This window comes from Cyprinus carpio, chromosome B5 (assembly GCF_018340385.1).
Source record: "Cyprinus carpio isolate SPL01 chromosome B5, ASM1834038v1, whole genome shotgun sequence".
Classification (NCBI taxonomy): domain Eukaryota; kingdom Metazoa; phylum Chordata; class Actinopteri; order Cypriniformes; family Cyprinidae; genus Cyprinus; species Cyprinus carpio.
This window is the reverse complement of record NC_056601.1, coordinates 23,127,133-23,140,044: the sequence shown is the minus strand read 5'-3', so window position 1 is coordinate 23,140,044 and position 12,912 is coordinate 23,127,133. Positions and strand designations below refer to the sequence as shown.

At 42.9% G+C, this 12,912-nt stretch overlaps 1 protein-coding gene across 2 annotated transcripts; it reads left to right on the top strand.

Moving 5' to 3' along the window:
* Positions 1 to 2,209: 2,209 nt before the first annotated feature.
* On the top strand, positions 2,210 to 3,676 carry LOC109090657 (maternal B9.15 protein-like). 2 transcript variants are annotated; one of them, XM_042724950.1, is made up of 4 exons: positions 2,210 to 2,585; positions 2,669 to 2,797; positions 2,915 to 3,173; positions 3,271 to 3,676. In XM_042724950.1, the coding sequence occupies exons 1-4, from the start codon at positions 2,413 to 2,415 to the stop codon at positions 3,472 to 3,474; spliced, it is 765 nt and encodes a 254-aa protein (XP_042580884.1). In that variant the 5' UTR covers positions 2,210 to 2,412; the 3' UTR covers positions 3,475 to 3,676. The 2 variants fall into 2 exon arrangements, with proteins under 2 accessions (XP_042580884.1, XP_042580883.1); XM_042724949.1 differs by having other exon boundaries at positions 2,660 to 2,797.
* The last annotated feature ends 9,236 nt before the right edge of the window (positions 3,677 to 12,912 follow it).

The window sequence follows — 12,912 nt, the reverse complement described above, 5'->3', positions numbered from 1 at the left end:
CACTTTATTTTATTTCCAGATGTAGGCCTATATGCATTACAAATTTTACATCTCGAAAACATAGCAAAAACAAACTGTTATTATAACCAAAGTCCCTTTCTAGTTTCTTCTATAGTCTTTGTTATAACGTTGTTTTATAACTGGCCTTCACCTGGTAGTGAGGTTAGTGATTACTATAGGGATTGTAATCAACTAACTACACTGCCTGATGACCACACAGTAGCCTATATTCTCGTGAAGGATCCAACTCCATCATTGATTCATCCTAATGTCTCCTGCAGAACAGAGTGTTTTATTTTTTTTCCATTTCACAAAAGATGGACTTTACAAAAAAACTGAAATTTTGGAAATCAAATAGACCATTATGACACATAAAAACAGAAAATAATTTTATCAACTGTGTTTCCTTGTAGGTCATTGTGTTGGCAGTATGGTTAGTGATTATAGTTTATATAAAACAATCAGCTAACAACACTGCCTACAAACCAACCCCAACAGCTCAATAAATCAGCACATTAATCTGTTTGTACCATGCAAACCTAAAGGAAAGGAAAGAAAAACAAACAAACAAAAAAGTCAGCAAAACAATAAAGATTTCAATTTTGTAGTCTGTTTTAGTACATACCCAAGTCGAAGAAACAAGTGAAAACTGATAACTAAGGCATAAGAAATAATAATTTGAGTCTTTCGAGAGTCACCTGATGGAATGCTTCTGCACTCCCAGGTTTATGTGCATCTACTGTTGTTACGACCGTGCTGACGTCACATCTCCAGGTGGGGTTGAACGTGCAATACTTCTTTTTAACTGTAGGTAACTTTACCTGCCAAATAAATCAGTATATAGATATAGTTGCGGACAAAGAAAGCCTTCATAACATTTAAAATTAGTAATCTTACCTGAAGAAATTCATCAGGAGCTCTCTGTGTCTTGCATGGTCCCTCTGCGTTGGATTCCAGCACACAACACGCTGTCTGTATTTATAGGCAGAGCTGAAACTGTATGTTCAAATTCAGCGCCATCCAAGGCGGGAGCCACTTGAGCGCGAACTACCGCGCTCACCGCTTCAGATACTGGCGCTACTTCTCCCAGGAAATAGCGTTGTGTTGTGTGTGATGAGCATAGAGATAGAGATGAGCGCCGTGCATAGAGGGAAACTATAGGCTATCAGAACTAATGAGCCCTTGCGAAAATTATTTTAACTAAACATGAACAATAAATGTTTTCTTTGCAAACTGAAGCAATTAATTTAGTTACCGGCTAAAACTTTTTTTTTTTCCCGATGAATCGAATTTATTCACAGCAGACACCATAGCATTTTTAATTTTCCGCGAAAGAAAAAGAGGCATTGACAGGCGTTCATCAGGGTACAGTTTTAAGAGCATATTTAATTTTTTTTTGGAAATAAATTCTTCCGCCAAGTAATATTACTTCTGTAGACTCTTTTGTAGCCTATAGAACGTGCTTATTTCAACGGCTTCGAACGCTGCTCAGTTAATCAAATTAAGAGTCAAAATGATCAGTTTTATTATCCACAGTATGATATCTAATGATTAAAATATACATTGCTAAGCTGTTACCTGTCATCATTCCTTAGGCTGAAAGAAACAAAGTCAAGCATAACGAGGCTTGGAAACAACAAACTGCCTTTGACACCCATATCTATGTCAATACTGAAAACTAGCTATGTTGTTAGCTGTTGGTAGGCAATGCTGTGCAGTGTTTATAGTGGACAATGGTTTTCTGGACTAGGTTACCAAAGAGACCATTTAGTCCACATGAAGACAGGTCTAGGCTTGCCTAGAGGGACTAGGCCAAAAACAAACAAACAAAAAAAAACTAAAAGACAAAGACAACTTATGTCCTTGCAGGTCACCCTTTTTTATGGAACAAGTTTTCTCAATTGTTTTGTAAAGCTAGTCATATTTCTACTTTATGCCCTTGTTTTATTGGTTGCAAGCTAAACCTAATAAATTAACCTATCACTGGGCCTATCTGCAACCCACAATGTTTCAATTTCTTTGGCATACCCCACGCAGCAGTTAGAATAACAAACAAATACCATTTTGTTGAACTACAGAGTAAAAGTGATTAATAAAGACTTGATTTTGCACATTATTAGCTCCTATTACAATTTGAAACACCTGTTTTATCTAATTACAAATGAGCACATCCTGAGACATTAAAAGGCTGACTGATGTTGAAAGAGATTGAATATCTTTGTTGTGGTATCTTGAAATGTTTTTGCATAGCTGAAGCAAAACAATAGCATGGAATTTACTTATTAAGCAGCTGTATTAATGAGCAAGTTGTTTGTTTCTTTGATTGTGATTTTATATATTTATTTTTTTTTAAAGGGAAGAAAAAAAAATCTAATCGCTTGCCCCATTGACCCCTGATCCTAACATTTAAAAATGAAGGAAGAGATTGCAGCAACAGTGTTTTTCATTGCAAGACTAGCAAAAAAACATGGTAAACTGGATCGTGTCAGGAGGGAGAAGTTTGCTGTGGAACTGACCTCTATACTCTTTGAAAATTACAAAAGTCACTGGTACCCAGAAAACCCAACCAAAGGACAAGCTTTTAGGTGAGTATGCTGATGCCATCATCTTCAGCAAATCAAATGTTTTATTGCACTGACTCAAGGGCCTATTTTCTTAGGTGTCTAAGGATGAACAAAGTTCAAACAAGAGACCCAGTTATTGAACGCGCTTGTTGCCAGAGTGACATTGTTTATGAAAATCTTGGCTTACCAAAGGAAATGACCATTTGGGTTGATCCAGGAGAGGTGTCATGCCGGTAACACTTGATTTGCTGGCCTGTCATTGAAATGCTTAATCCATACTGGTTTTGATGACTTCATTGTACCACTGTACTGTAGTACTTCCAAAAACTGAAAAGTTGTTTGTTCTTTTAATATGGTGAGAAGTCAACCCCAATTTGTGTTACTCAGCTGGAGAGTCAAAAGAGAGATGGGGAGTTCTCTCGTAGGATAAATAATGCGGTGGAAAGGGCTTCATCAGACTACCATTCTGGAACCTCCTCAGATGAGGATGGAGGAAACACCAGCATGAGCAGCAACATTAGTAGCAGCAACAGCAGTAACAGCAGCAGCTTTTCTGTTCCAGAGCCTAAATGCATCCCAACGGTCTCCAACCCGAACAGTGTCTACCAGGTAACACACAAATGCTCTTCAGTACCTTAGCATGCAACTAACACTACTGGTTGCTTAAATTTGCATGGTTTTAAGTGCTGTTGTTCTCCATCTATAGTTCAGTGAGTTTGGGCAGCCCCCACCTATGCAGAACTGGGGCACATACCCTAAAAGAAAGCCATATGCCTCTGAGGGCTACCAGCAGCATTCCTCAAGTGGACCATACCCACCTCATAAGAGTTTCAAGGGATACAGGCCCTCCTACGCATTCTCTGGTCCAAGGGTGGATCGATATCACTGGGTCAGCAAGAACCGCTGCTAGACTTGTATTAAGACCAGTGTATTGTTTTGCTGCGCAGCTATGCAGGCATATGTGAGTGTGGTAACTTTAATTTCTATGTAGAGCTTTAAATTTATTTATGGAGTCATGTGGCAATGCCACGAAGGCACTTTTTAAAAGCTAGTTTTAATGATTTATTTGTGGAGTGGAAAATACTTTCTAAATAAAATCTATTTTAATAAAACCTGTTTGTGTGGAAGTGCTTGGTCTGTTATGCCACTAGATGGTGGCAAATATCCACAACATGGTCTTCTAATACGGTGTTTAAGTGCACCTTTTTCATGAAATGGTTTGGCTTAATCTTATGTTGTATGGATACACTTACAACTTGGAGTTGAACCTCATTAATTTTTTTTTTTTTTTAAACCATCAAATTGTATTTTGTGCCTTTTTACTGTATTTGGTAAACCAGAATGATGTGGGGTGGGAACCTCCCCCTTTTATTTTTTAAATCCACTAGGCTGTATGTTTCTGAGACGTGACTCCTCCTGAAAAGGAAACTAGGGTGTGGTTTTGAGTTTAGTCACTGAAAGTTGACTTTTCCTAAACCCTTCGACACCACAAGAATTGCTGCGTTTGCCGTGTGTATATATATATATATATATATATATATTTTTTTTTTTAGTTGGTGTCTTCTGTAATCTAGTACCTTCACTGGTGTCTGCAGTTTGATTACATACGTGTTGGTTGGGGAAGTCCATAACCAGGAAAAAAAGATCAGTGTTCCCTTTTTTTTTTTTTTTTTTTTTTTTTCTTTTTTTTTTTTTTCAAAGGAAGTTGCATGGCTGGCACAGGATGGTCCCACAATTGTTATTTGAAATCTTCCATCTAATTCCATCAGAATTGTCTCTGCCAAGTCATAAATGCTATTTTACTAAATGCATTGTGAGACTAGTTGAAAATGACACTAATGCTAATGAACAATCACCAAAAATCTTTTTTTTTTTTTTTTTTTTTTTTTTTCCCAGTACAATTTACTTTTTACAACTGATTTGAAGCCACAGGTCACCACTTTCACAAATTCTCGATTACAGTGGAGATGAAAACTTTTTTTTTTTTTAATTGCAATGAGAAACCAACTTTAAAAATTTAGCTTTTTCAGGGCTTTAAAATGTTTATTGCTGTGTAAATGAAAGGCCAAACATGGGTGAGTAAGGGCCAGACTTACTAACAGCTTGCATGAGCGCAAACCCTACTGTCAGGACTTACTAGAGACATGACATAAAAATTAGCAATGAAATGGTGTGGACAGTTATTTCTGTGGGTTTATCTAATTGCATTTACATTCGTAGAAGTAGGATGCAAAATTTATGGTAGAAGAGTATGTAAATGAATCATTTTTAGTTTACTAAGGTTTGCGGTAGTGATTTTACTGGTATTTGGAGGAAAATTACCTAGTTTTTAATGTTTAGTAATGTTGGACATATAAAAAAAATTCTGTGATGTTAAAAGTTCTGTGGTTGCCATATATAGTGCTGAGGAGTTGAGCTTGTGGTTGGGCTATGGATGATTGAAGTGAAGACTTTTTAAATTATTTATTTTTACTCTAAGCGCAATACCCATGCGAATACGTGTGCTGTGATAAATGATTTCTTATGCCATCCATACACAACATGACTATCAAAGTCATCAGATTGTTGTTGTTCTCACACTACGCAAATGTCTGTCATTTTTTGATGTAAGATTTAATCAAAACAGATTTCCCACCACAGGATGTGGAATGCAAACAGATCTAGATATTTAACACCATCCAAACACACTACAAGATTTTAGGCCTGATTTTTCAGCTCACCACCAGTTAATAGAGATCGCAGACAAAAGCCCACAATCAAAGGCAAATCTATACTTATTCATGTGAATGACAATCCCTGTTTGAATGAAAAAAGATGCAATCTAATGCCAGGTATACACTACAAGATTTAGGGCCCAATTTACACTCAACAACAATTCAGTCATGACAACTTTTGGGGAGTTTAGCATGGTAATATACATGGAAATGTTAATGGTCTTAGTGAAATAAATCTACTACGCTGCTGCTGCAGTGCAAGTACTGAGATTTTCTATTGTCAATGCATCTATAGACATGCTGCCAATAGCATGTAAAAATACTGCTGCTGCACATAATATAACATATTTCACAAGTTCGCACTTATATAACAGGATTTAGCAAATAGTAAGCATATTTGGCATGCTGTTTTGAAGGAGGGCTCCTAGCTTGGAATATAGCCCAAACCCAGAGACCCCCCCCCCATACCTAGTATGGGATGAGAATAGTTTAAGAGTGATGTGTTGGGGTGGAGAAGGGGTGACGGAAAACAGTCATGGAAGAGAGTTGAGTTGGCTGTGTATATTATATACATACATATCATGCTAATTAAGTTGATCAACTAGACGAGCTCCACCTGTGCAGCATTGATTGATTACCTAATTTTGCTCCTCTCGATCCTTATTAAAACATCATATTCATAAAATAACCCCCCTTTTAACACGAAATCACCCCATAGCAGATCTATACAGGTGGAGCTAGGGAAGATGGAGAGTTTCTGAAGCGCTCTGCAACTGCTACAACAAGCACTAGCCAAGTATTTGAATGTTGAGCCACAAATTCATTGGCTACTGATGTGAAAAGAAACCAATCAGCTGCACCATGTGAGTAATGATGTGATTACATCAGTTTAAGTTAAAACTTTTCACCTGCTCCATCTAGAGTTTCATGACAGAACTTCGCATTTTTCTGTAGATTGTAAACAAAAGGTCAAAATCTGAGACAAATTGGTGCTCATTCATTTGAGTAACAATTGCATAGTGTGAATTATCAAAAGACATGATCTGAGTGAAGTACTGCACTGCAATGCATCTGCAATGCCTGAGAAACATGGTTGCTGCCCATATACTAACACAACTTTCAAACTCACTTGCTCTTTTCACTCTACACAACTACTAACAGTTTAATTTCCAGTCAAAACACACTAGGACCTGGCTCACAGAAAAGTCTAGATATTTAATGCTGGAATTACGCTACAATTTTAGGTCCAGTTTTTACTTGCTGACCCAGTCAGCAAGCAGTGTCGGCCCAGATCCGGCCCACATCTGGCCCGCATGCTGGCCAGATGTGGGCCAACACTATGTTGCTGTCTGGGGACTGTTCTATAGAGATTGCAAACAAAAGCCTGAAATTTAAGGCGGATCAGTGCACATTCACGTAAGTGATGGTGTCAGTTATGCATGTATCAAGATGCAGTCTGAGAGAAGTGCTTACCCAGGTAGCCAAAATGGTTTGGCCTGATAATGGCCCAGATCTGGCAGGCCGGAAGAAATAACTTGGCCCGGCTGCGGTTGCCAGAGTCGGCATGGACATGGGATGCATGACGCCCCAGAATCAGCACAAAAACACTGGCCTGAGTCCGGCTGCCAAAACTGCCAGCATTGGGCCACAATCACACCGATGGGAAATGAAACACTTAGCCTGTACTGGCCCGAGTCTGGGTACTGAAACTGGGCCAACACCACCAGCTTTCATAACAGCTGGAGGCTCTGGCATGGCGAACCAGACAGGTGAAGCAGCAACTCTGGCTGATGAGTTGGCATGTAAAGAAGCAGCTCTGGCAGATGGTGGCTCTGGCCTCTTGGGAGCTGACCTTGATATGGCAGCCATCTTGGATGCTGACACTGGCTGGAGCATGATGGCCATCTTGGAAGTTGACTCTGGATGTGGCATGGCAGCCATCTTGGGAATTGGTTTTGGCTGTGACATGGAAGTGGTGACAAATACTGGAAATCAGTATACAAATACGATTAAATACTAGAAATCATCAGTGTGTGGCATGGTGGCAATCCTGGTTGGCCAGACTCTGTGGCTACTGGAGCCCACGGCCTAATCCCCCCTGCAAAAAATGTTTAGGGGAGACTTCCTTGTCCCCCACAGTGACCTCAGAACCAAAAATAAATAAATAAAACAAAGTCAATATATTGCACCAGGGACTAACCTGGATCCTCATCAGACAAGTTGAGGCTGATATCCAGGTCAAGCCCACTCCAAAAACAGTCCCTCAGCAATGCATCATCACCAGGTACAAGGTGGCAATACGAAAGAAACTCCTCCGCATAAGCCTTAATATTACGTCCCCTTCGATAAATGGAACAAAGTTTCTTTAAAGGGTCAACAAGTACTTTGACGTGGGTGCATGATGAAAACTGCTGGATTCCTTGATGTGGTGAGTTGTTCTGTTACGAATGAGCACAAGCAGGCAATAGGCCAAATGCAGTTTAAGCTTTTAATGACAATCCACAGAGATATACATCCCAAATACATGACAGAATCCAAAAAAGGATCACCAGAAACACAGGAGGTAACACTTATCAACAACTCACACTGACAATAGCAGACCAGGGCTTAATATACACAAACACAGGACAAAACAGGAAATGGTACACACCTGATCCAGGTAGACACTAATGAAAACACAGCATGATGGGAAATGGAGTCCATAAACAGAACAACAGGCAGAAACACAAAACACAGGAACACCCTCTAAAGCAGGGCTCCTCAAATCTTGCCCTGGAGGGCCAATGCCCTGCAAAGTTTAGCTCCAACCCTGATCAAAGTCACCTACCTGTGATTTTTCTAATTATCCCAAAGACATTGATTAGCATTGATTAACATGCTCAGGTGTGTTTGATTAGGGTTAGAGCTAAACTCTGCAGGAAAGTGGATCTCGTGGTCCAGATTTGAGGATCTCTGCTCTAAAGCCTCACAGTGGTGCAGGCAACCAGGCGTGACAGTATGGAAGGACACCTGCTAAAAATCTGGGCTATGTACATGTAGTGTGTGGGCAGCATTACTTGCTTGTTGTATCTGAATTCAAACATATGTAGTGCTTGCAACAAAGTCTTTTAACTGTACAACATAACTGAATATTGAACTATAACAGGTCTATTAATTCATTCAAAAACAGACCTGTGAGTTTGGGGCGGGACTAACCAGAAAGGGGTTGAATATATTGAAACCTTATCGCCAGTGTTGGGGAAGCTACTCTGAAACTGTAACTTGACCATCTTGTATCTTGTTTAATCCTGCCACAACCATCCTTTGCCAAATGATAAGCACACTACTATATCACAATCTATTTTTTGCTTGATTAGTGTTCATTACAAAACTGTGGGTGGACAAATTCTATTATGACTGTTCATCAATGTAAAATAGATATTTAATCTGGAGTGCAACAAAGCAGAAAAAAAAATCAGTCTATTATTCCACTCCTGTATGTGCTTTAAGTATTTGACGTAGACCACATTTTAATCTTTGTTTTGCATAAATTACAGTTGATTCATGTGAAATATCCACTCCTGTACATCCTTTACAATATCATCAGACGATCTTTTGTCAGTGGACAGACTGTAAAGCAGTGCGATGCGTGATATCACAAAAGATGGCGGTAATGATCAGATTTAGTTTGTCAAAATCAAATCTAGTCAGAAAAAGACGCTGTGCTGCTTCAATGCATTTCATGCTCGTGACTCGTCAGAATGCAGAACGGAATGTAGCATTTTGTCGCGCTACACTGCTACTTGCTGGAAAAAGTTTTGGAGGTTTGTGGAGGGTTGTCCCGTAGGCTAATTTTACACAATTACAAAATTTGTCAAAAAAGGTCTTTATTAAATGAAAAATTTGCCTTATTAAACAAACTATTGTTTTTAAGCTTTTTTTTTTTCCTTCTGGGGCCTGAAATGGAGGAATTTGGGTCAATACTGATACTTTAACAATATTTTGCTGAATATATTTTTGTGCTGGCATCTTGTCTGGTTTAGGACTGTCATGGATAAATAAAGATGACAATAAAACTGCCCATAGGTGGCAGCAAATCCCTGTTTTAATAAATGATTTCCCAATAAACACATTTACGTTATGACAACGCCACTGCCACATTCCATTTTTACTCTAGTAATGTTGCTGTTTATGTGCTCACGACGTTGTAGCAACATTGAATTGTAAGACGTGAAAGGGTTGTAGCAATGTTGTTGCGCGACATTCAGCAACCGCGAGACGACATTCCAACCACATTTATTTTTATGCCAGATTATAAATATAACCTTCTCTGTGTCTTATTCATTTATTTATTTATAGAGGTGGAAAGTAACTAATTACATTTATTTTTTACCAAAAGTACAAAGTACAAAAAAAAAAGAAAAGAAAAAGAAGGCGCAGATGGAGAAGAGGAAGCTGGTGTTTGACAGGCACTTTTTTCAAACTGCTGGGGTGGAGCCCTGCGCTTCAGCCAATAACAGACAGGTCTGACTCGGGTGCAAAACCAATCAAAACTTCCAGTTCAGCTGTGGGGGCAGGCCGTTCAAACTGCCCTACAGTTTGACTGTCAATCACCGGTCGCCGTGATTTTGCCAAGTAAGACATGTTCCTGGATCAACATCTTTTGATGATCCTAGATCAAGATTGTGGTCCAAAAATATAGACTTAACCCAATCCCTACCCCTAAATCTAACGTCTAGGTTACGTATGTAACCCTCGTTCCCTGAAGGAGGGAATGGAGACGTTACGTCAGAAAGAGACTGACGAATGGGGTCTCGCCTGAGAGCCCAATCACCTTCGAGTGGTAACAAAACGAGCCAATGGTACACAATGTACCTTGGTATGCAAGATTTGCATCGCGAGCTCCGCCCCGCTGTGTGGGTATATAAGGAGCAGCGCAAGCAACTCGCATTCAAGTCTTCGCTGAGGAGCCGAGCCCAGTGACCCAGCCATTCAGCGGAACAGCGATGTGGCAAAGGGACGTAACGTCTCCGTTCCCCTCCGCCAGCACGAGTGAGGGCCTATGCCTGACACAGAATACACTGGGTAGCATATTCCAGCTGGACGTATGCTAGCAGGCTGCCTGCTCATAGGAGGACTTACAAGGCAGGTATCAACCGAGAGGTGGTGATACACATGAATTCTGAGGTACCCAGCCTGCAGGGTGGAAGTTTCAACGACAGAGCTGGCAAGGTGCTTGCCAAGGGAAAGACACATGCTACGAAGAGACTTACTGTGGAGATACACGTGGGATTGCCCAGAAAGGGGAATCACAACACATGGAGGCACCTAGTCCCACACAGGGCTGACTAAAAGGGCATGCACGCAAGTGGACATCAACAGTGCTGGAGGAACCCAGGGTTCTGAACTGAGGAACTCACCTGAGGGAAATGCTGCATGTATCCAATCCGTGGAGTGGAATGGCGCAGCAAACGGATTGACACCGAACAGGTCCTTACTGGCCCGAAGGGGCGAGTACCCGGGAGGACACGGGCTCTACACAGAGATTATAAAATCTCGCAAACGTGTTAGGTGTCGCCCAGCCCGCAGCTCTACAGATGTCTGTTAGCGAGGCGCCATGCGCCAGCGCCCAGGTGGAGGCTACACTCCTAGTTGAGTGAGCTCTCACCCCTAGGGGGCATGGTAGGTCTTGAGCCTGATAAGCCAGGACAATAGCATCCACTATCCAGTGGGATAACCTCTGCTTGGAGACAGCCTTTCCCTTCTGCTGGCCTCCGTAACAAACAAAGAGCTGGTCTGAGGTCCTGAAGCACTGAGTTCTTTCTACATAAGTGTGGAGTGCACGTACTGGACAGAGCAGCGCCAGGGCTGGGTCTGCCTCTTTCGGGGGCAGCGCTTGCAAGTTCACCACCTGATCTCTAAAAGGAGTGGTGGGAACTTTGGGCACGTATCCAGGACGGGGTCTCAAGATAACGTGAGAGTTGGCTGGCCCGAATTCCAGGCACGCTTCATCAACTGAAAATGCCTGCAGGTCACCGACCCTCTTAACCGAATCCAAAGCCATCAGGAGCGCAGTCTACAATGACAAAAACTGTAGCTCTACTGAGAGCAAGGGTTTGAAGGGAGCCCTCTGCAGTGCTGATAGAACAACTGCGAGGTCCCAAGAGGGAACTTGATGAGGGCGAGGCGGATTGAGCCTCCTGGTCCCTCTCAGGAACCTGATGATCAGATCATGCTTCCCAAGAGACTTACCATCAACAGAGTCATGGTGAGCCGAAATGGCGGCCATGTAGACCTTCAGGGTGGAAGGAGACAGCCTTCGTTCCAACCCTTCCTGAAGAAAGGAAAGTACTGACCCGATCGGGCATCTCCAGGGGTCTTCACGATGTGAAGAACACCAGGTGACGAAGAGGTTCCACTTCAGAGCATAGGCGTGTCTGTTAGACAAGGCTCTAGCTGAGGTGATGGTAGCTACCACCTGATGACCACACATGTAGGTTCCAAAGATCGGGACGCGGGTGCCAGAGGGTGCCCCGTCTCTGAGAAAGAAGGTCTTTCTTCAGAGGAATTTTCCAGGGAGGGGCTGTCGCAAGGAGTACAAGTTCGGAGAACCAGGTCTGGCCGGGCCAAAACAGCGCAACCTTGAGGACCTGATCCTCGTCCTCCCTGATCTTGCACAACATCTGTGCAAGAAGGCTCACTGGGGAAACGCCCTGATGGTTGATGTACGCTATGGTCGGTGTGTTGTCCGTACGGACCAGAATGTGCTTGTCCTTCAGCAGGGCCCTGAAGCAGTGCAGAGCAAGCCGTACTGCTAGCAACTCGAGGCAATTGACATGCCACTGAAGTCGGGGTCCTGTCCAGGAACCTGATGCAGCATGCCCATTGCACATGGCACCCCAGCCCGTGGCAGAGGCATCTGTTGACACAACAACATATCTGGACACTGGTTCTAGGGGAACGCCAGCCTGTAGAAACGAGAGGTCCAACCACGGGGTGAAGGTTCGGAGGCAGGCCTGAGTGACAGTCACTCGGAGCGTGCCCTGTTGCCATGCCCATCTCGGGTCTCGGTCGTGAAGCCAGTGCTGAAGCGGTCTCATATGGAGCAAAAAGAGAACGATAACAAAGGATTCTTCCCCGGCCCTCCTCCGGTGGAAGGAGTAGTCCTGCTACCATCTCCTGATGAGCTGACATCCCCAACTCCGGGTCGCCCGTCTCACGAACGCCGCTTGGCCTGACGCTTGGCAGATTTAGGGGCAGAGAAGGGCTGCGCTGCCCTTCTGCGCCCATCTCTTGCTGCGGCCCGGGTGAAGGCTGCTGTTGTGGCCGAGCGGGAGTGAAGGAGACCACAGGGGGCGACCTCGACGACGAGCAGGCTGAGGTGCCTGCGCCAGCGGCAGTGTGGAGGCAGCAGCGGGAACTAAAATTCTGCTGGGCAAAATTCTCCACCGCGTCACCGAAGAGGCCAGCCTGGGAGACCGGGGAGTTGAGGAGCTGAGTCTGATCAGACTCCCTCATGTCTGCCAGGTTTAGCCATAGGTGGCGCTCCTGGACCACCAAAGTGGACATCACCTGACCCAGGGAGCGCGCAGTAACCTTCGTCGCCCGGAGAGCGAGGTTGGTAGCAGTGCGCGCCTCCTGCAAAAACTCTGGGT

Coding starts and splice junctions, on each gene's coding strand:
- LOC109090657 (XM_042724949.1), top strand. CDS start 2,413: ATGAAGGAAGAGATTGCAGCAACAGTGTTTTTCATTGCAAGACTAGCA. Junction 2,798..2,914: donor CCAGGAGAGGTGTCATGCCG/GTAACACTTGAT, acceptor TTTGTTCTTTTA/ATATGGTGAGAAGTCAACCC. Junction 3,174..3,270: donor ACCCGAACAGTGTCTACCAG/GTAACACACAAA, acceptor CTCCATCTATAG/TTCAGTGAGTTTGGGCAGCC.